The 23,951-nt window shown below is 42.3% G+C and overlaps 1 protein-coding gene and 1 long non-coding RNA gene across 2 annotated transcripts; both read right to left on the bottom strand.

The window, feature by feature from the left end:
- Positions 1–1,829: 1,829 nt before the first annotated feature.
- LOC112846835 (uncharacterized) lies at positions 1,830–2,684 on the bottom strand. The gene is made up of 2 exons (XR_003220013.1): positions 2,520–2,684; positions 1,830–1,861 (listed from the first exon to the last, which is right to left on the bottom strand). It is a non-coding gene; the product is annotated as an uncharacterized LOC112846835 (long non-coding RNA).
- A 5,241-nt stretch (positions 2,685–7,925) lies between these two features.
- si:dkey-156n14.3 (zinc finger protein ZXDC) lies at positions 7,926–21,794 on the bottom strand. Its single transcript, XM_003446512.5, has 10 exons — positions 19,703–21,794; positions 18,955–19,107; positions 17,124–17,202; positions 13,471–13,601; positions 13,152–13,322; positions 10,982–11,766; positions 10,440–10,524; positions 10,186–10,358; positions 8,832–8,933; positions 7,926–8,666 (listed from the first exon to the last, which is right to left on the bottom strand). Exons 1-10 carry the CDS (start codon positions 21,699–21,701, stop codon positions 8,580–8,582), a joined length of 3,765 nt encoding a protein of 1,254 aa, XP_003446560.1. The 5' UTR covers positions 21,702–21,794; the 3' UTR covers positions 7,926–8,579.
- Between the last annotated feature and the right edge of the window lie 2,157 nt (positions 21,795–23,951).

Below are 23,951 nucleotides of genomic sequence, written 5' to 3'. Positions count from 1 at the left end.
AATAATATGTTTGAGTTCTTTTAGGCAACATGTAATCACTATATGAGTTCCACTAGGTCTCAGGACAGAGGCATATTTTGGTTAGATATACTTTGTTTAAAGATTGATATCGAAAGGATTATTTAAGTTACATCTGAATATACATTATAACAAAACATTGAAGCAGTAAAAGAATACTGCACCGTTCTATAGACAATTCAAATTTACTTTCATCCACTGTATTTTACGGTGGCCCCTAGAGACAAAGCACGTACAAACTCCAAAACACATGCAAACTCCAAAACACTTGCAAACTCCAAAACACTTGCAAAATCCAAAACACTTGCAAACTCCAAAACACTTGCAAAATCCAAAACACTTGCAAACTCCAAAACACTTGCAAACTCCAAAACACATGCAAACTCCAAAACACTTGCAAAATCCAAAACACTTGCAAACTCCAAAACACATGCAAACTCCAAATCACAACGGAAGTGCTCCAGGACGCTAGGGGCAGTGTTGAGCTCGATTTGCAAAATAAACGGCAAGTTTGTCTGTATGGGACGGTCTAGTCTCCGTCGCGCTTCCCAGGTTGCCTAGCAACCATGATACTAACCGCTGGAAACGTGTCATACAACTTTGTTTGACAGAAATGAAGGAGAACATATTTTGTTCATTTGTTTGTTTGTTTCTACAAGAGCTTTGTGTGATTTGATAAGTATCTGAGGCTGAGACCACAGGACAGTAAAACACGATTTTTGGGCTTCATTTCTGTACTGAACAGTCATTTAAGATTAGTTAGTAAATAACAATTAGCTAATGTTGTTCATGAGACTAAAGTCATCTCACTGTGGTAATGTAAATATAATATGGCCAATATTATAGTTATTATATTAATCATCATAAGTTATTACAGCAGTGAACATGAACTCTGTGTCAAATACTGAGCTTCAGTACAGATTCTAGTTGCAGTTATCTATATGTCTTATCACCTTAAATCTTCACTCAAAGAGAAGTATCTTTGACAGTGCATATATAGGTGTATCATATATAAGAGACAAATGTTGTTCCTTCAGTATGTTGGCATTGCTAAATTTAGCTCATTGCTTACATATATTTATAAAAAGAAAATGTACAAACTGTGATAACTGTTTCTGATAGAATGAAGATCAGACTGATATATGAAATATTCCTTTATTGGGTGAGAAAATCAGACCATGTCATAACTGCTTTAAGTCACACAGAATAGATATCAGAGCCTTAAACAGGCTGACTTCTGCTAAATGGGTCAAACTGGGCAGAAAGTATACAAACACATAACATCCTTATAGAATATGATGTAACACTATAGATCAACTTACCTCAGAATATATAAAGCATATAAACAGTTACAGCAATATGATGCAACAAACACAGCAGTGCTACTAATCCAAAATACTCAAAGCTTCATAGAACTGAAACAAACATTTATTTTTAGCTCCATTCTGCTGCTGATACATACTTTAGGTTTCTGAATATGAAACTTGTTGCTGCCTTTCATAGTGTGTAACTTGAAGGCCCTGAGTACTTTCTCCCACACTGAAAACACTGGGATGATCACATTATTTGAACATTACCTAATAAGACTGATTCAGGACAGACAATTAGTGATGTTAAACTTTTCTAGCAGTCCTTTACAAACAGGGAACAGTCTGTCTATTCTCTCCATCTGTCAGCTGCTGCTGGCTCTTCCTCCTCCTCTTCCTCACACACTGCTGAGTTTGTCCTGGTGGATCATCAGGGGTGCAAAGCCTCACAGATGATGTGCAGCAGTGGGTCCCTCAGTCTGTCCTCACTCTGGACACTTGCAGTTGTCACACATGGAAATCAAATGTGTGATAAGCTGCAGGATTCAAACACAAGTGTAACTTATAAACACATGTTCATACTTTTATTCCACAATCAGAGAGAAAGAAACAGAGAGAGAGTGCAGGACAGACAGGTGACAGTCTCAGGTGTACACACTGCTACAAAACAGCACAAGAGAAGGAGGATTTAGTGTTTGTGTTATTACGAGTGCTAAACAAGAAGAGTTCCCAGATGGTGCAGTGGACACATGTGTGACTCCTGTGATTAAAGCATCTTTCTTTCAGCTTAACGAGTGAACCGTCAGCTCGTTCAAACACACGTTAAAGTCCGTTTGGCTCGACACCACCGAACAGAGGCAGCAATATAACATAGCTAACATTAACAGTGCAGTGAATCCTGCTTGTGCCGTCATATTCAGGACTGCAAACCGAGCAGCATCACTAACTTTCAGCTTGTTGTGTTTGTGGATATATGACTGACTTTAATTATCCATAAAATCATCACATTCTCTGTAAGATTAAAGTCAACTATTGAACGGCGTATATTTTAAAGTAAAGGCTTTAAACCCAAGTTAGTACAAACATCGCTAATGTCACTTAACTTTGCTGACATGTGGCCAACAGTAATGTTTTAATGTTCTTCATTATAAAAACATTTGCGCATAAATAAGTGACATAATATTCAGTACTTACTTCTGAAAGTTTACTCTTTGGCGGCTCCGCTTCCTCCGTTTTTTTTTCGGCAAAATTATCCACACCACCGCCGCGCTATGAAATCTGGGATATGTTGGGCCATGAAGGCAACACCGACCCATCCTTAAAATTCAGGGAAATTAAGGACACATTTGAGGGCCGCATTTCGAGCAGCCTTTGAATTGGGACAGCCTTTGGCCTTAAAATGCGGCCTTTAAGGCTGCAGACCCTGAATTGGGATAGAGCCCAAATCCGGTCATTGGTACTTCCTGGCTTGTGTAGTTACTAGGTAACAAAAGCTCAACACTGCCCCTAGCGTCCTGGAGCACTTCCGTTGTGTTTTGGAGTTTGCATGTGTTTTGGAGTTTGCAAGTGTTTTGGAGTTTGCAAGTGTTTTGGAGTTTGCAAGTGTTTTGAAGTTTGCAAGTGTTTTAGATTTTGCAAGTGTTTTGGAGTTTGCAAGTGTTTTGGAGTTTGCAAGTGTTTTGAAGTTTGCAAGTGTTTTAGATTTTGCATGTGTTTTGGAGTTTGCAAGTGTTTTGGAGTTTGCAAGTGTTTTGGATTTTGCAAGTGTTTTGGAGTTTGCATGTGTTTTGGAGTTTGCATGTGCTTTGGAGTTTGTACGTGCTTTGTCTCTAGGGGCCACCGTAGTATTTGGTGTACGGTAACAATCAGTGTTATAAAAAATCTAATAAAATCATCATTAAAAAGTCAAAAAACGTATTTATCTGAGCAGTTATAGCTTGCCTTCAAGACCTTGAAAAGGACAAAATCATTGACCGCCTCAAATATCACCGCCTTTATCCAGGGGATGCCATACCCTGCATTTATGGACTTCCTAAGATCCACAAGGAAGGGGTCCCACTCAGACCCATAGTCAGTAGCATAAACTCAGCCACTTATAACATTGCGAAACACCTTGCTACCATCCTCGCACCTCTCGTGGGGAACACCCCACACCACATCAAGAACTCCACCGACTTCACCGACAAGGTCCAGAAACTTACCCTGGATCCAGATGAAACCATGGTGTCCTTTGACGTAGTCTCTCTCTTCACTTGCATACCCACCACGGAAGCAGTGGAGACTGTCAGAAAACGACTACAAGAAGACAGCTCCTTGGAAGACAGGACCAACTTCACACCCGATCAGATCTGCACACTGTTAGACCTCTGCCTTACCACAACATACTTCAAATACAACGAAGGCTTCTACAGACAAAAACATGGCTGTGCCATGGGCTCCCCTGTGTCACCTATTGTAGCCAACCTTTACATGGAGGAAGTGGAAAGAAAGGCTCTTGGCTCTTTCAAAGGAGGAGCACCCAGCCACTGATACAGATATGTGGACGACACCTGGGTCAAAATCAAGACACAAGAAGTGGAATCCTTCACTGCGCACATTAATGCTGTGGATAAAAACATCAAGTTCACCAGGGAAGACACTAAGGATTACTGTTTGCCCTTCCTGGACTGCGCGGTGCACATTGAAGAGAATGGCAACCTCAACATTGAAGTTTACCGGAAGCCCACACAGACGGACCAGTACCTCCTCTTTGACTCCCATCACCCTCTGGAACACAAACTTGGAGTAATTAGGACCCTACACCACCGGGCAGAACATGTTCCCTCTAAGCCTGAGGGAAAAAAGAAGGAACACACACATGTAAAGGAAGCACTGAAAACATGCGGTTATCCTAACTGGGCGTTCATAAAGTCAGCAAAGAGGCACAGAAAAGAAGATCAGACACCAGCGAGGGAGGATAAGAAAGACAGACACAACAACATTGTCATCCCCTATGTAGCCGGTGTATCAGAGAAACTCAGGAGAGTTTTCTCCAAGCACGACATCCCAGTGTACTTCAGACCCAGCAACACACTCAGACACAAACTGGTTCACCCGAAAGACAAAACTCCAAAACACAGACTGAACAACGTGGTGTATGCTGTACAGTGCAGCGAGGAATGCCCAGACCTCTACATTGGAGAGACCAAACAGCCACTTCACAAGCGTATGGCACAACATAGAAGAGCCACCTCCACAGGACAAGACTCAGCAGTCCATCTGCATCTTAAGGACAAAGGTCACTCTTTTGAGGATGCCAATGTTCACATATTGGACAGAGAGGACAGATGGTTTGAAAGAGGAGTGAAAGAGGCCATCTATGTCCACTGTGAGCGACCATCTTTGAACAGAGGCGGTGGTTTACGACACCAACTGTCTGCCATCTATAATCCAGTTTTGAGTTCCCTCCCCAGACGCCTTAACGCCCACTCACATCCTGGGCCATCTGACCTCAGGAATTCACATGATAGGGTGGGGCCAGGTTTCACAATGGGCACACCCGAAACCCTGGCTGATTAGGTCCCACACCCGCTTTCACACCTTGGCGCATGTGATTAGAGGATCACCAGGGGGTCCTTTGTCCCTCATTGGGGGGATACTCCCACTGGGTTTAAATCTGGGACTCTCGGCCATTTGACCTTAGAACTGAAGAAGCTTCTCAGATGAGAGGTGAAACGTCTTCAAGCAACTTAAAGAAGTCCAGACGCTTTTCTTTGCAAACTCCTTTGACTACGATGACCTGGATGACTGAGAACCTTCACAGACTTATCTGAGCAGAATTTTGATCCATATCTGCACAGTGTTATACAGGGTGGGCCATTTATATGGATACACCGTAATAAAATGGGAATGGTTGGTGATATTAAAGTCCTGTTTGTGCCAGTATATGTGTATATATGAGTATATGTTAGTATATGTGAGGGGGCAAACTCCTCAAGATGGGTGGTGGTGGCCATTTAGAAGTCGGCCATCTTGGATACAACTTTTGTTTTTTCAATAGGAAGAGGACCATGTGACACATCAAACTTATTGGTAATGTCACAAGAAAAACAATGGTGTGCTTGGTTTCAACGTAACTTTATTCTTTCATGAGTTATTTACAAGTTTCTCTTTGTTCACAGCCATTGACATGTCAAAGAGGTTAACACGTGAGGAGCGGATCGAAATCGTGTTGATATCTGGTGAACGCAGTAACCGGGTCATTGCAGCAGATTTCAGTGCAAGACACCCTACGAGACCACCCATCTCCCATGCTACAGTTAGCAAACTGCTTGCTAAGTTTCGTGAAACTGGTTCAGTGTTGGATTTGCCAAAATGTGGAGGCAAGAAAACTGTCACTAATGAACAGTGGCTGTCCTAGCTTCATTCAGCAAGAGCCCACAGCATAGCACTCGCCGCATGTCACTGGAGAGTGGCATTAGTCGAACATCCCTTTGGCGGATATTAGCTAATAGCTACTCACAAATGGCACCCTTACAAACTCCAGCTACTGCAGCATCTCAACGAGGATGACCCAGATCGGCGCACAGAATTTGCAGAATGGGCAAAACAAAAATTGGAACAGGACCCTCAGTTCACGCAGAAGATTTTGTTCAGTGATGAGGCAAACTTTTATGTGAATGGTGAAGTTAACAAACAAAAGCACCGCTATTGGTCTGACACTAACCCACATTGGATCGATCCCTCCAAGACTGTTGGAACAACAAAAGTGATGGTTTGGTGTGGTATATGGGGTACAACGATAGTGGGTCCATTCTTCATCAATGGAAACCTCAAGGCCACTGGATATTTGAAATTGCTACATGATGATGTGTTTCCCTCTTTATGCACTGAAGCTGGCACGTTCCCTGAGTTTTTCCAGCAAGATGGTGCACCACCACATTATGGGTGCCAGGTCCGAGCATTCCTAGATGAACAGTTTCCTGGAAAGTGGATTGGTCGTCGTGGGCCAGTTGAATGGCCCCCAAGGTCTCCCGATCTGACCCCCTTAGACTTTTATCTTTGGGGTCATCTGAAGGCAATTGTCTATGGTGTGAAGATACGAGATGTGCAGCACCTGAAACTACGGATACTGGATGCCTGTGCTGGCATTTCTCCTGCGGTGTTGCTATCAGTGTGTGAAGAGTGGGAGAAGAGGGTTGCATTGACAATCCAACACAATGGGCAGCACATTGAACACATTTTATAAGTGGTCAGAAACTTGTAAATAACTCATGAAAGAATAAAGTTACGTTGAAACCAAGCACACCATTGTTTTTCTTGTGACATTACCAATAAGTTTGATGTGTCACATGGCCCTCTTCTTATTGAAAAAACAAAAGTTGTATCCAAGTTGGCCGACTTCTAAATGGCCACCATGGTCACCACCCATCTTGAGGAGTTTGCCCCCTCACATATACTAATGTGGCACAAACAGGACTTTAATATCACCAACCATTCCCATTTTATTACGGTGTGGCCATATAAATGGCCCACCCTGTAGATTTAGGGCTGGCGTGGTAGGGCAAAAGTGATTCATTTTTTCCATGAGGAAATGTGATTTGAATTCACTTTTAAAAACAACTATACAGTGAGTGACCCTTACGTATAACCCCTTTATTCAATCCTTAAGTTAGGTGTGTGCCTACATGGGAAGCTGTAACTGCACATTTACCTCTTCTCGCTGAACTGGACCTGCTCATCGTCTTTGTGCTGTTGCTGCATTTTAAGAGTATTTTTGAGCATTTTTATTGGAATTACATGCTTCACTTTTTGGTGAGTGAAATGCCCAAACCTTTTTCCTGCCAGTGTCAGTGGTTAAATGTGTCTGTGGTGTTTGAGGCCACTTTAACTTGGTTTGATTTCAGGAGAAAATCAAAAGTCATCCAGACCTTCAAGAATCAGAGATAACTGATAACAGATAATATTTATCTGAATTTCAAGAGTGGGTCCACACCTCCATATGGCCCCCTGCACTACAAGCAGTTCATACTCATGCCCCTCCCTCAGTTAATTCACTTCTCATTAGTACAGGGGGATCTGCGGCCAGTCCCCTCTGAGGCCTTCAACAAACAGCAGCCTCAATCCATGCTCAAGACATCAGCCATTATTCTACTAGAAACGCTGTCACATCTAAATAAGGATGTGCTCCCAGCTAGAGATTTACTTGTAGTTTAACTGGGTAGTTCAAATAGATACATAGATAAATATATCTATGTAATTATATATGCCACTCTGTTTATATTGGCTAAATGGGACATTTCAAAATAAATGATAGCACAAAAAACCCATGTGACCAAACTTTGCCATTTGTTACTGACAACACTTCTTCAATTACACTCACTCTATTTTTAAACCTCGGATTGTTTTTTCTTTTCTAAAACTCTGCAGATCTGCTGCCGACTGGTCCTTGCTTCAAACTCTGTTTCTTCTACTGTGAGATGATCAGCTTCACCAGTACTACGACTTAAATTCAGTAAAGGGATACCACTTCCTTTCTAAATGAATCTCCCCTTTGTTACACATTTATCTGCATTTTTCATTTAACCAAACAAAGTGAAATGACGGCTACTTCACACACCCTTCTGATTGTGCTTTGAGTCTTTAATTCTTCTGCTTTTGGCTCTGCCATTCTGTAAACCCGTAGCTAATAATAAATAAACTGAAATCATCATTAGAAGGTAGTTACTCATGTATACAAATGCATGGACAGGCATGTTTTCAACATGGAATTACTGCTGCCATAGAAAAATAAATCTAAGAAAACACAAGAGAAAAGAACAACAAATAAAGCAGGTAACCTGCCAGTGGACGCGTGCACAGCGTGAAGCATGAGTTCATAAGGCAACTGGAGAATAAACAGCGCACTGTGTGTGCGCATGTGAGTGGCAATGTGGCACTGTGGAACAGACATCATCATCAGACGTCCTCTGTTAACACCCACAGAGGACGGAGCAGCCTCTGACATAACTGTGCTCTCAGCTTTGAATTTGGTACAAACTGGACTTAAAATAATACGATAACATTCTCAACAAAGAATCCTCTTTTCTTCTTCTCAAGGTGCATTATCTGCTGAATCATGACCACCCCCTCCACAAACTCCACGGAGCACATGTCCAAAAAGCCCTTCGAGGGTGAGGTTTGATGAAATCTATCATCTCAGGGGGGTTTGTCCATGTAAACTGTGGATGGAGGGCAGCTGCTGATAGACCTCTGACCCCGCAGCAGTATAGGTGTTCACTCCAAGTCCTGAAGGTTGATTGTGCTTCCTGTGAACTGGGAGTTGTCAGAGCCATTGTCGTCCTCTGTAATCACCGAAGACTCCTGTGGAGAAAGGCATCACAGCTCAGTTCTCTAAAGGCTGACAGTGTCACTATTCTGTGGCTATTACAAAGGACAAACACAACCGATTTCATAACAGAAAGTCAAAGCACAAATGCCATCAAATGTCTCTTTAAAGACAGAAAAGATTAGCAACACAAATCCCACCTGTAAAATGTTGACAGGCAGGTCAACAGTGAGCTGCGAGTGGGAGCTGGAGGGCTGAGAGCTCAACTGGAAGGCCAGGTCTCCATCACTGGCTGGGTCATCCTGCGTGTTCACACATTGATTAGACACTCCAACAACCGCTCTGCATCAGTCTGCTGTTCAGTGCACGCTGCACCCAATTATGTGATAAAAGAATGTAAAGAAAAACAGTCCCTAGTTGGATGCTTCTAGTCATTTTTTACTAATTTACTAGTTGATCAGTCAGGAGAACGAAATCAGATTACTGGAGTATTCAGACTTAGAACTCTGAAACGAAACATACAGCGTTTTATGTTTGGGTGTGGCTTGCATTAGCTGTGCTAGCAGCACCAACTTTAATGTCCACAGGTCTGTGCAGAATGTTTATACACTTTTCTCTAGCCGAGTTATTTTACATCATTCAACTTTTTCCATTTCTGCCGCCACAGAGAGGCCTTTGCTTCAGGTGTTTCCTGATACTGAGCCGAGGAATTGGGTTTCACTTTCACCAATGTCCTTGTAGCTTCTGGCATATATAGCCCGTTTCCATTAGTGCCTACACAGGTTGGCTCGACATGGTTTTTTAGAGTTTCCCATTAGGTGATAGTACCTGGTACTTTTTTTAGTCATGAAGTGATCTGAAAATGTGGCATCATCAGACTGCATGCCAGTGATTGGCTATTCAATGGCATGAGTGTCTAGTTCATAAAAATCAAAAACCACCATTTTTGAAACTTGGCAACGAGCGACAAGGCTGCACAAAAACAGCACGGTGGTCCCCAAATGTGACAAAAACCCACAGACAGCAGCAGGTATACCATCGCCAGTCACCCTCCTCGGTTCGTGTGGCATACAAATGACATCACAGAAAGTACGGACACGTTGCTATAACGACCCCACGCACATTCGGTGGGACTTGATTGTAATGGGAAACGACAATACAGCTGGTTTTAATGGCACACATTTGACCAAATGGTAAAAACAAGCCTCAGACAGAACAACTCCCTGTAGCCAGTGTTAAACTGGCACCTTAATGAGCTTATGGGATGTTGCTCTGCACATATTGTGTGTTCTTAGTTCCCAAATAGCAACTAATATGTTTTCACGGTACACAAAAAGGTCAATTTCACACTGTGCAGTAAAAATGCAGGAGAAGGAATTAAAATCTATGGAACAAATTCTCATTAAAACAAAGGCATGCACCCAGACAGTAGCAGCGGTGAGTTATCCAAATCATGAGCTTATGTGAACCGTAAATATCACGGTTTGGTCTAGACAGCTTTACGTTTTCTGACCAGGGCAGATTTACCACCTTCCCCAACTTGTCATATCTCACCTGTAGCAGGTGGATCTGGACATACTGAGCACCGGTGATGGGGTCACGGAGAGTCAGGCCCCCATTTGCTACTGCAGCTCCATCACCATAGCGAGCCCCAGAGGGAGCGAGTGGTCCTGGAGCTGTGGCAGCCTTTGTTCCTTTAGCTTTTCTCTGACTTGAGCTTGAAGTCCCTGGACAAGTCAAAAGAAATTCTTGTCAGTCTAAAAGTTACTGGAGCTTTGGCTAGCATGAAACTAAACAATGTATGTCACCGGAGGAGGCCGAGGGGGCTCTCTGCTTCTTCTTCTTAGCCAGCTGGATGGCTCTGTAGTCAGTCCTAGCCGAGCCCCCACTCTCCTGTCAAGCAAAATGGGAGCATGTTAGGTTTGCACCACCTTTCATCATCTGTCTGTTGACTGCTTTGTCTACTGATTGTGATTAATGTTGTTAAATACGTATGTGCCACGACTGAACAACATATTGTCAAATAAAAAAGGACATTCATTCAAAGATCAGAAGACTGAACAACAACAAAGAAAGAAAAAAAAACATCTGAGACGATGGCTATATTTTTTCCATTTTAGATGAAAGAATGGAGACTGACACGATTCATTATCAAAGACCCTTTATATGTCATTGAACTATGAGTCTTTTTTGGTTTTGCATCTGTTACAGAAAGGTGAGCATGGTCCTTACCCAACCGGTTACCTTTTGAGATTAAGAGGAAAGCTTGTATGTCTGAAAGTCGCAAATGTATTTTCTGTATCAGCTGTGTTTCGATTGGTTTATTTAATCTGTGAGTATCTATGCTCACCAGGAAACTGCTTGGTGACACAGAACTGAGTTCCGACTCTTTCTGTGGGCTGAAGCTGCTGCTGTGACCAGGAAAAACAAACTGAGTGAGCACTTTTCCTCCCTCCTGGGGTCCCAGCACCTCCACACAACCCAAAAGAGTCCCAGCACCTCCTTGGCCACCCACCTCCACCACCTTAGATGGTGAGCCAAGGAGCTCGGCAACAGGAGCTACAGCCAGGGAGGCTGGGGGTTCCACGCTCAGGGAGCTGGACGAGCTGAGTGGGTGCTGCAGAGTGGGGTCCACAGTGGCACCAGTACCCTGCATAGTAAGGGCAGTGAGGGTTCCCAGTGCCTCTGGGGTAACTGTCTGCACATCGTCCAGGTTAAGGGTGCCTTGTGGGGGCAGGACGTCACTCGCTGTTCCCTCCAGGTTGGGGTGGGGGGTCATGTCGGCATTGCCTGCCAATATAAGAGGGTCCACAGCCTTAGCCATTGTGGTGTTAGTGCTGGTAACAAGTGTAGTTCCCACTGAAGAGGGGTCGATGGTCAGGATGCCAGAGCTGACCAAGGAGAGGTCCATTGTGAACGGGCCATTAGACGTACCCCCACCAACTGGGATTCCCACTCCAATGCCTGTAGTGGGTGCAGTTCCTCCAGGCACAGAAGAGAACAGAGAGCTGAGGTCCAGGTTTGTCAGCTGGTCGCCCCCAGCAATACCAGGTCCTGCAACCGTGGTAGGTGTGGAACTAACAAGCTCATTACTGGGGGTCAGGGTTGGTGTGGTCTCCATCTGACTGAGAACATCTGGGAAGGAAAACAGGGGAAAAAAAAAAACTTATTAAAAAAAACATGTCAGGAACAACAGCAAGTGGAATAAAAGATTAAAACTGTTACACAAGAAAGAAGGAATCGTTTCAATCCATCGCCCCACATGGAAACAGAAAACAGTTGGGTGATGTTTTATCAAACATGTTCCAGTAAGGTTCGTTTCTGTTACACAAGATTTTTGTTCCCATCAAGTAGAGCTGGGCGATAGAACGATAACGATATGTATTGCGAAATAACTTTTTCTCGATAGAAAAATTAAACTATTGCGATAGGCCTCATCGCTCTTGTCCTCTTAAAAAAAAAAAAAAGAACAGCCAATCCAAATTAAGTAGCGCAGAGCCGAACCAATCACAGCTGCAGCGTCACGTCACGTGACTTGTTACGTACAGCACAAGCGCCAAGGTGCACATGTGTATTTGTTTTTGCAGCCGTGCAGCCCGGGTAACGAAGGAAATGAGTTTGCCGACTAGAGAAAAATCAACCGAGAGCGTGAGCGAAGGTTACCGAAGAAAAAACAGATGATGGTTCCAGTGCCGGAGAGCTTGTCGAACAGAAGGGCCACAGAAGTTCCGTAGTGTGAAGGTATTTCGGCTATTTCAAGTCTGACAAAAAACAGAGTAGCGCGCACTGTAAATTGTGCCAAAAGCAAGTCTGGAAATACAATAAAGCGGTGCATGCTCAATCTCTGACTGAAAGCGCTGATTCGTCATTCGGCTTTTGTCAGACTAAAGTAACTGTTAAAACTGTTTGAAAAGCTAAGCTATACAACAAGGAGAGATTGACAATTTCCTTTTAGTTCTCAGTTTATTTGATATTGACAAAAGTTAGTCAATTTTGTCTGTTCTTCTGTAAAACGACCTAAGATTTATTTTTAGAATTAATATTTTGTTTCTAAGTGGAATTGACAATTTAGTCTGTTTTGTTTGTTCTATTTTGAAACTTAAACGCTTTAGCGGCTGCCTTTTGTGTAGTTTGCAATATTTGCCTTTATTTATCTGAAACTGAAGTCTCATGTTCCTTAAGTACATCTACCCTGTTGAACTTATTATGGGAAATAAATATTTAAATCAAAACAAACTGCTAATTATTTCACATTTTACTTGTGAGCAACGGCACATTTAAATCTTACAAATATAGTTATTTGGCTTATATCGTGATATATATCGTTATCGCCTGAAATGAAAAAAACATATCGTGATATGAAAAAATCTTATATCGCCCAGCTCTACCATCAAGATGGCTGAGTGTAGATGTTGACAGACAGTATGACACTCGTATACTGAAATGCAGCACAGTGCTAGGGAACTTTAAGTCCTCTCTACATTATTTTTCAGCCATGAGCCTGCAGAACAATTACTAACCAGGACTGAGGTGGTGATGTTTGAGCATGTGGCTCTTAAGGCTGCTGCGGGAGGAGAAGTGTTTGGAGCAGTTGGCCACAGGGCAGCGAGTCCTCAGGGTGCTGGCGTCCTGCTTATGCTTTTTGGAGTGGATGTAGAGGCTACTACGTGCTGAGAATTTGGCATTACAACCTGAAGAACACAAAGGAGGCACATGTTACTGATAGCAGTCACAATGAAACACTGGTCTTAAGTAAATATTTCAGGGAGAAAATGTGAACATCTGTCTCCTGGAAAATTATTACAGTTTTGTTGATGTTCCTTTATAAAAGGTTTGTACCTTCTGCATGGCACTGAAAAGGCTTAGTGCCTAGATGGGTAATACTATGTCCTTTGAGGTGTTCGGCCCGGGTGAAGGACTTCCCACAACCCTCCTCTGCACAGACAAAGCGCCGATCATCGTCATGTTTCCTTATACACACACACAAACATACATTTACAAACAAGGTAAGAAAAGTCATAGCACAAAAACAGAAATTCATTTAGATTTTGTTAGATCAAACTGAAGCTAAACTTAACAAGAAATCAAGGCCTTCAAAGTCAAATTGCACCAGTAAAACAGAACTGCAGTGACAAGCTCAAGTTTACTAAAACAAAAACAGGCATGTAACAGCAATCACACTTCACGTAGTGGCAAAACATTCCCACAGACAGCACGGAAGAGGAGGGTGTATGCAGCCTGTGTTGTTACTGGGCTGCTTTTCGCAAGGCTCCACTTAGATATTTTGCTAAGACTGTTTTGATTATTTGGAGCCAAAAGAAGCATATGATGAGAGGTCTGGCTGACAGCCCAAATATACCAAGTAGAGATGGCACGATACCACTTTTTTATGTCCGATACCGATATCATAAATTTGGATATCTGCCGATACCGATATGAATCCGATATTGTGTTTTTTAATCAATAAAACTGTTTAATATCTTGCTGCATTTTGTATAAGTTCATACTCAAGTTTAAATAAACAACAACACTAAAGCTATTCTGTTATACCTGTATGTAAAAAACTACACTGCACCCAAAATATTTCATAGTTCAGCAACACTGATCAATCTAATAAACTTGAACCTACTCCATCCTCCCTATTCTGGTATTTTTAAGAGTACTTAGCAGAAATATTAAGCAACCTAACTAATAGGGTTGCAAACTCCCAGCAAAAAAAACATAGGGAACCACCCCCCACCCTCCACCTCATGATGCTTAATCGATGTAATCAACTTTAATTTGATGCAGGGTGAAAAAAAAAAATGCACAGAAATAAATTATTTTTCAAGAATAATTAAATAGATTCAACATCTTTCTTCAACAGAATTGCAGAATTCACAGATGGTACACAGCAAATTCAAAAGTGTTAAATGTATTGGTGTTAGTAGTCTTCTTGCAAAAGTAGAGTTAATTTTACTCTTAGTAGAGTCACATTCCTTTAATGTAACTCTGAGGTGTAAAATTATAGTAGTTAAAACCGAGTGTTAAAAATGAGTGTTTCTATGTCAAATCTGGAGGTGTTACAATGGAAACATTAACTCTTGAACTCTTAACTCCGAACTCCTGGAGGGGCTATGACACTAATAGAGTAAATTCACAGACTCCGCCCCCAGTACCATAGGCTCCAATCGAAGCTGAAGTCAAGCCTTTCAGAATCTTTTGCTCTACATATTTGAGTTGTTTGCCATGCTTGGTAAGTCATTTTTTCAAAGATTGTTTCAATTATTATTATTAGCTTTTACTTCTGTGGCTCTTTGGAGTTGAGACAAAGCTGTGTGAAAGGCATTAGCCATGTTGCTCGGTGATAGCATAATATTCTGTTTTAGCTAGCTGAAAGGTATTGTTTGCGGGCAAATACTACAGCCTTGAAAAAAAACTTGCATGTGAATTTTCAGTCAAATTTTTGGTCAACTTAAATTCCCCTTAAAACAATGTCTAGAATGTGAAATGTTGGTATAATGGTGCTACTTGAAGCCTGAAAACGATCTCCCATAAAAACAAAACAAAACGAGCAAACAGCAGTAGCTGCTGTTTGCTCGTTTTTTTCTATATATGTCCTGCCTGGGTTCTACATTAGCATTTAGATCCCTCCAGAGTTTTGTGCACACGGTTTAGGTAAAAATGAAAAAGGTGAAGTTTTAAATTTAGTTCAGTATTACCTGTTGTCTGTGTCCTTGTCTTTTGGGAAAATATTTTACACAAGTAATGGCTCAAAAATGATTCCTTTTTTTACTGTGCTGCAATAGATTACCGGATTAATTGTGCAATTAATTAGTGTCAACTAATTTTTAATCAATCTCCACACAGAATATGCTGTGAATATGAAGGTGGAATATGGGGGAGAGCAGAAGTGTGTTGAAGTTCCACAAAGTGATGAATGAAGGACATGCATATTGTATTGAAGAAATAAGTGATGAGAACCTTTTGATAAACAAAATTCTAATGAAAGTGAGAACATGTACACTGTTACATCTTTCAGAAAATGTTTTGAAATTGTGGTGCACAGTTCAGAATAAATGTTTTTCAAAAACCATTGCATCTTTTTAATGTTTATTTCCAAAGGAATTTCTAGAATTTCAGAACAGTAGAATTTCCACTTTTTAGAATTAATTAGAAGATAACTCTTATGTAGTTAAACTAAAATACTCTTTGAGAGTTAATATATAAACTCTTAACACCTAGTTAGCATTAGTAAGTGTTAAATTATCAACTCCAGATAGATTTGGTGTTTAACACTAAATCAGAGTTAACTTACCAACTCTCCAAAAAGAGTTAAATTAACACTCTCTGGTGTGGACCCATATAGACACTTTAATAGTGTTGAAATCAAATCTGACAGTGTTAATTTAGACATGCTGGATTTGCTGTGTACCTTCCCAAAGGAAAAAGTACTATAGCTTACTATATTAGACTTAACAGTTACTATATACAGTAATGGACTTCTATACATTTTACATCAGATTAAAACTTTGGGTGTAAGATCCAGATAATTATTTATTAAAAGCTCGACATTTTAAATGAGAATAAGAAAGAAAAGTCTCTGTGCCCCCTTTACCCTGTTCACGCCCCATCGGCCCCCCTGGCTAAACATTGCTAGATCCGCCCCTGCACAGTTACCAGCCGTCAGCTACGTAGAAAAGGATCCTGGTGTAGAAAGTAATATTAAATACATTCTAACAACAGCTTATCAAGCTTAAACGTGCTGCTGTTGTTCCGCTGCTGGTTTCCTCTTTCTGGTGCAAAGTGGGCCAAAAACAAAGAAGAGAGACGGACTCGCAACAGAAAAGCCGATCAGCTGATCATTGATCAGTTTCACGATTGAAGTAGCAGCAGGAGAGAGAGAGAGAGAGAGGCAGTCGCTCCATATATCGGTTGTTAAGCTTAACGTGGGAACGCTTTACAAACATTCAGAGATGAACTTACACACTTGCTTTACTTCTCTCTGGGATAACTTCCTCGGAGATGAAATGCTGGATTGGTAGCGAGGCCACAAATACACACAGCCGCTCTATCACGTGAGCACACTGCTCCGACGTGCTACGGTTATGAGCCGAGTTACGCCGTGTCGCAAGTTTTGTGAGATGCTTTTTTGATATTTAATGGATCGGATTACATTTTTTATTTCTCTCCGATATCCGATCCAGTAATTTACGTCAGTATTGGACCGATACCGATATGTAATATCGGATCGGTCCATCTCTAATACCAAGCACACTGAGCAACACCCTGTCAATCAAAAGGTAGCCACATGTAGAAAATACACAAATCACAAAAGGAAAAGCTGTGTTGCATCAGATCTAGCTATCAGCTATTTTCCATCTGCAGTCCCGGGCACGTAAAAAACAGAAAGATACAGTATCATTAGTTCCTAACAGTAAGTTACACACAAATGGAGTGTGTCCACTATTTTATACCATGATCAAAACATAAATGAATAAGCACTCACTCACCTTTTATGTCGGAGCAACTTTGACATGCTTGTGAAAGACCAGCCGCAGCCCTCTGAGTCACAGACAAACGGTCTCTCGCCTGGAGAAAGGAAGTTACAAGTTTTTAATCAAAAACCAGTAACACCATTATAAAATTTGCTGATGACACCACTGTCATAGGACTGATCGACAACAACGATGATTCAGCCTACAGAGAGGAGGTTCAGCATCTGAAGCAATGGTGTGACGACAACAACCTGCATCTGAACACAGCCAAGACCAAGGAGATGGTAATCGATTTCAGAAGAACAAAGCGATCTGAGCACTCTACCCTCTACATTGATGGGGAGGAGGTAGAACGGGTAGAAAGCTTTAAGTTCCTCGGAGTCCACATCTCGGCCGACCTTACCTGGTCCACAAACATCTCCCACCAGGTAGGGAAAGCACAACAAAGGCTGTACTTCCTCAGGAAACTACGTCAGGCCCAATTACCCCAAAGACTACTAGTAAACTTCTACCACTCCACCATTGAGAGCCTTCTGACTTACTGCTGCACACTCTGGTTCAACTGCTGCACTGCGGAGGACAAGAGGAAACTGCAGCGGGTGGTGAGGGCAGCAGAGCGGGCAATCGGCACTTCACTAACTCCCCTCAGAGACATCTATACTGGCAGACTTCAGCAGAAAGCCAGCATCATCATTAAAGACCCCTCGCACCCTGGACACTCACTTTTTTCCCCCCTTCCCTCTGGTAAACGCTACAGGTCCATCAGGTCGAAGACAAACAGACTCAACAGAAGTTTTTACCCACAGGCTGTCAAACATGCCCTACCTCCACCCTGATTGGAGGATAACTGCACTGCCAACACTCATGGACATTACACCTTATTTATAAATCGTATTTCTGTTTATACTTCAATGCAAACAACACCCTTACCACTTTAAACTGTATTTATTATAACATTATTTAGTATAGTTCCAACAGCACCCCCCCACTCAATGTGCAATATCACTGATCACACTGCACCTCTCAATGCACCTGCTAGTTAGATGGCATGTATGTGTATGTATATAGATGTAAGCGTGTATGTGGAAATATGTGTGTGTGTGCATGTACGGATGCAAATATGTATATATACATATATGTATGTATATATACATATATGTATGTATGTGCGTGTATGTTTGCAGGTGTATGTATAACTTGTACATATCTTTCTTGTGTAAATGTAAATTTGTCATTGTGTAAATACTTACGCTATTGTGTACTCCACACACATGGAGAGATGCCAAACTGCCTTTCACTGTTCTTGTAACAGTGACAATAAAAAGCTATTCTATTCTATTCTAATTCCTAATGCTACACTACACCTACTGCTGCAAGGATCCTCACTTCACAAATCTTTTATTGTGAGCTGGATCGAGATTTTTTTGGCCAATTTTCTTTCGGAACGCTAAAGCTGCTGATTGGTTTTGTCCTTCTAAGAACTAAAAGTGACAACATACACACTTATGTTTGTGATTTCTATTTAATTCATTGCTCATAAAAAAACAACACAATTATTGGCCTTTTTAAATAACTTACAGCTGTACATATTCCCCACAAAAGCACCAAGTTTACTTGTCGCTGCAAGCTCAGAAGGAACTTTTACTCTCTGCATTAGTGTTAGTATTGTGAAGAACAGTCACAGCTAATGTGTTTGGATTTGTGGCACTGCAGCTGACTGCTTCACAAAAATGTATTAGGAATAAGCCAGAGTTAATTTAGTAGGCTACGTGCTGCTTTTAAAAAAATTAACCACAGAAAACAACAGGCCCAGCTGAACCGACCCTTAAATCTATTCTCAATTTACCCGTGTGACTCCTCATATGGATCTTGAGACGACAGGCCTTATCGTAGGTCTTGTCACAGCCTGGGTAGGTGCACATGAAGTGGCCAGTTTCTCTGAAGTGAGTGCGATTGTGGGAGAACAGAGCACTGAAGGTGATGAAGGTTTTCTCACAGCCTGCGTAGGACAGAAAGACAAACATGTAGGACACCAACAGTACCATAAAGGCATATTTTATATGTATATATTTTTTTCATCATATTCTGTTAAACAGAAACTGTTATAATCATGTACCCTCATATTGAACATAGATCAGTGCATCTACATTTAACTCTTGTGAGACAAACGCTCAGGGTTTAGACTGCTTTAAACACTCACCTTTAAACATTTTTTTCTACTACTGGCAATATACGATGGCCCGACCCACCTGCTGCTTTAAGTTTGTTTAGGTAGGGCAGCCACAGAGTTTGTTTAAAACAGCTCGTTTCAGAGGTTGATACTGAGTCCCAGTATAAGATAAATTTGGAGTATTTTTTTAACTGCAAGTCATGCGAAGCTATTCTAGCACAGATAATGAATAGAAATGTGTAGCAGGAAATAAGCAAATGCCCTGTGTTGTTCAAAACTTGTCAAACCTTCTGGTAAAGTGCTTAGTATCATAGCAATGATGTTGTGAAGTACCCATCAGCCAATTCCAAGTGTAGAATATAAAGCTAGAAATTCCAAATGGTTACATAAAAGCACAAAATTCACTGTTTGATGTATGAGTTACCTGGGAATTCACATTTGTGAGGCCTCTGTGGCTCAAAGTGGACCCTCTGATGGTTGGTGAGCCGGGTAGCACTGCGAAACCTCTCGTTGCAGACCTCGCAGGCAAAGGCGTTATCCTGCTCGTGGACTTTGACGTGAGCCTTGAGGTTGTAGACAGTGGTAAAACGCCGCCCACAGCCTTCAAACTGGCACGTATGTGGCCGCTGCTTGTTGTGGGACTGGAGATGCCGCTTTAGCTTGTAGGAGGTGGCAAATGCCCAGCCGCAGCCTTCCACAGTGCACTGATATGGACGTGGGTCCTCAGCATGGTTTAGGAGGTGAACCTTGAGTTTCTGTCGTGTGTCAAATGTGGAGGGGCAGCCTGGTTCTGGGCAGTCAAAGGTGGACACGGTGTCTTTCTTGGACCTGATTACTGGTACAGAGTGGCACTCTACATTGTCACAGCCAGCTACAGCAGCTTCGGGAGGCGGAGGGCCCAGATCTGCCTCTGTTACTGCACATAGTGACCCTGACTCCTGCTTGACAATGGCACAGGAGTCCAGTGAAGTACCTAGCTCTGACAGGGAACAGTCATCCACCAGAGCCAGCTCTGAGTCGCTGACAGACAAACCAGGTGTGGGCTCTTCCTGATGGCTGGAACTGGCTACTGCCAGTGTGCTGATCTTCCCGATCGATTTAGTACCACTGTCATAGTTAAGGAGAACAATATCTTCATGATCTTTCATTCCTAAGTGCTCCTTCAAGCTAACCATGTCATCCTCCTTATGTACATAGCCCTCGGGTGGGGCAGCAAGAGTTAGTATCCCGTTTTCAATAGTCACTATGATGCTTTGGTTATTTATCGTGATAGTTCCGGAAAATGTTTCGCTAGCAGGCGGACTCGTGGAGGCCGTGACCGGGTTTGCACCGCCCTGCGGCCCCGCTGAATCTGTACCAAAGTCCGATGTGTCCATGGCTTCCACGATCCCCGCAGTCCCTGAAATCAAGGTACTGCTCTCGTCAACGCGAGGCTGCGACGAGAGCTCCCTGACCAGTTTACCTTCGCTGCTTTCGGTACACATCTGGCCACAAATCCTATCGCCATATTTGTTTGTCAAAACAACGTCTTCGACTGTGGGGTGGTAGGCAGTCTGTTTAACGTTACCCGCCGCGGGATTATCGTTCAGCAAATTGAAAACATGCTCAGGTTTCAAGCCCTGTGTATCGAGGCAGTTCAAAGTGTCATTAGATTCACAGGAAACAACGTTACTGCGGTTTCCAGCCTCCATGGGGCCACAGTGACTTGCTTTGGAACACTGCTTTTTACCTTTCATTTGATCGCCATCCTCAGGCACATCCGGGCGCTGTTTACTCGTCTCGCCGCTGCCTTCGTCTTGAACGACATTAAAAAGAACATAAAACTCCTGGGTGGTTTGTTCCGCCAGGTTTACCGTGCTCAAGTTCCCCAGCGCCGCAGCGCTATGGCTGCCTACTGAGGGCTGTTTGCAGGAGCCGTCCTCACGCTGCTGCCGTAAAACTGGAAACGTTGGTTGCCGCTGCGGCATCGGTTCCTCTTCCCCTTCAAAGAGAGGCAGCGCCATTTGCATTACAACATCCCCGCTTTCTAATCCGTACTTCCAGGCTGTCTTGACAAACTCCTGTGAAGCTAGTAGGGCACTGAGCTCATTTTCCTTCTCCGGGTTCACGTTATGAAATCCCACACCCGGTCTGTTACCCGGTAAATTGCTTTTAAGCGTAGTTTGCGGTGCGCTGACAGGCGAACAAGCCACCTCGCTGCCATTTTCCGCCAGTAGGCGAAACGGCGATGTTCTCGGCCTAGTGTTGTTGTTGTTGTCGCTGTGTAGCTCAAGCGACTCCAGCAGTCCTTCCGCTTCATTTTCGCTGGAAATAAAATGAGGTATTGACCCCGTTGCCGATCGATGTGAAGACGAAATGCTTCTGTGTAGGGCGCCATGTTGAGACTGAATGTTTTGGGCATCAGAAAGCCCCTGGATTTCCATCTTGGTATCCCTGTAGCAGCGACACGGAAAAAGGCCCGCCCTACTATATGGATATGATCCATGGAGCCACTACACGGTTTCCAGTGGGCCTAGTGTTGCGTTCAGGGGCAGTATTGAAATTTCACCGTCAGGGGTGGAGGAACCAACAAGGTTTGGTAGTCGGGTGTTTGTTAGCAACTACCAAAGCTTTGTCAAGGTCGGTAGAACATCTCTTCAGTTTTCTGCACAGAAGCCTTACATTTAAGAAAACGAATAAAGCCACAGCTGATAACTAAACTTACAGTCTAGTATTAACAGAGGGACAACCAAATGTCTTTGGGTCAAAAAGTGCAATATATACTGTTCTTAAATGTAATGGTTTGAACCACGAGGAGTACCTGAAGGCAGCAAGAATAGGCCATAGTGAAATTGTGATGTGGATAGTGTAGTAATGGATATTTGTGCGGATTAGTTATTATCAAAAATACATTTAAGACAACCATTCTGCACTATTTATTTATTTATTTATTTATTTATTAATTTATTTATTTATTTTTAACTGAAAGGTGAATCCAAAACTTGGGAAATTCCCGTTTCCAGTTTGGTACAGTTCGTATTTCTTCCACTAAGTGGCAGTGTAGCCACTTCTCCTAAGAGAAAATATTACAGATCTGTTCTGATCAATTTGTGTATATTTTTTTTAGTTTTTTGACACACATGGACGACCTAACATCGCCCCCAAAATGAAGCCAAAATGGCCCCTGGTGTCTGGGTGGTCCTAAACCCCGCCTCCTCCATTTTAGCGGATGGAGGTCAAACTAAAATAAGTTCTACTCAGATAAAAATTTTCCCAAACATGCTTTATTGGTTCAAGTGGTCTCCTTTCTCATAAGTTTGATTCTAATTATTAACATAATGCTGTTAAATTGGGGTACAACATCATCATGACAGCTTTGACTGGCAGCTGCAATCATGGAGAAGTTTGCATATGTCTGTTCTGGAATGGCAGATAGATCAGGGACGCTGAGAGGAGGTCCATGCTCCAAAACCACACCGACTGTTTCAAACTATATTTAAATACATTTAAAAAGCACCAATAACTCAAAGGTAAATATTATACTGGATTAAGTGCTAGTGTATAAGGCTTTGTCTGTTTTTTTAATAAACAGTTCATATGCCAGCTGTTGGCAGAACTGTGGAACTGAAAAAAATGTAAGAGGAGAACTTACTTTCAGATTTGAGGGATAGACTTTATATTTCATGTTTGGTGATGATTCTGTTCTCTTTGTGAAAACAGGAGCTGCCCTCAGACCTCAGCACCACCTAGTGACAACAGACAAATCATCCTGTATGTTCACTGTTTGTAGAAACTCTAAAATTAACTTTTGAAAAAAGTACAAAGTCTAAAGTACCACATGATGTGCCCCCGGTGAAAGTTGCAGCTTTTTAAAGACAAAAAAATCAAAGGGATTAATCATCAATATAACAGTTTCACTATATAGGAGCATAAACACTACCTCAGTTGGTTTTTCAGAGAGCTGCTGATCTCAGACCTGCACACCTTCTCTTTTAACACTGAATGTACTCAATTGGTTCCGTATTCTACCTTAAATGTCACGTATATTGACCGTTACCCGCAACGTCACGTGCATATTTACACTACCCAGCTGGTTGTGCATTGTGCTCCTGGCACGTCAGAGTGTCTCTTATTTGATAATTAAAAAGTTGGCAACCCTAGCTCGGCGTTAGAGCCTATCCCAGCTATCATAGGGTGAGAAGAGGGGTACACACTGGACAGATCACCAGTCTGTTGCAGAGCTAACACAGAGAGACAACCATTCTCACTCATATTTATACCTATGGGTAATTTAGAATTACCATTTAACCTAACCTCAGTAACTGCACGTCTCTGGACTGTGGGAGGAAGCCGGACTACCTGGAGAGAACCCACATTTAACATGTTAGTTTAAAACGTAATGTAGACTCTGATCAAGGGACAAGAGTTGAGAATCATCCATTGGGCTAATAAGTTTATTTTCCCTTAAAAAAATTGAACAGTACAAATAAAACAGCATGTTAAGTCACTGCTATCTTTTTCCTCTTCTTTCAGCTGCTCCCTTTACTGTTCGCCACAGCGGATCATTTGTCTCCATCTCACCCTATACCCAGCATCCTAATCTGTAACACCAACTGTATGCGTGTCCTCCTTCCCTAAATCCACTCTGTGTTCTTCTTTCCTCCATATCCAGTATCCTTCATCCAACGTATCCA

The sequence above is a fragment of the Oreochromis niloticus genome, linkage group LG5 (assembly GCF_001858045.2).
Source record: "Oreochromis niloticus isolate F11D_XX linkage group LG5, O_niloticus_UMD_NMBU, whole genome shotgun sequence".
NCBI lineage: Eukaryota > Metazoa > Chordata > Actinopteri > Cichliformes > Cichlidae > Oreochromis > Oreochromis niloticus.
Note: the sequence above shows the minus strand (reverse complement) of the source record. Positions and strands in the feature narration are given on the sequence as shown.

Excerpts from the sequence above, each read along its gene's own strand:
- si:dkey-156n14.3 (XM_003446512.5), bottom strand. The coding sequence starts at position 21,701 with ATGGAAATCCAGGGGCTTTCTGATGCCCAAAACATTCAGTCTCAACAT. Across the intron at positions 13,602-17,123 it reads AAGTTGCTCCGACATAAAAG|GAAACATGACGATGATCGGC; the intron begins GTGAGTGAGTGC and ends TGTGTGTATAAG. Across the intron at positions 8,667-8,831 it reads TGCCTGTCAACATTTTACAG|GAGTCTTCGGTGATTACAGA; the intron begins GTGGGATTTGTG and ends CTTTCTCCACAG.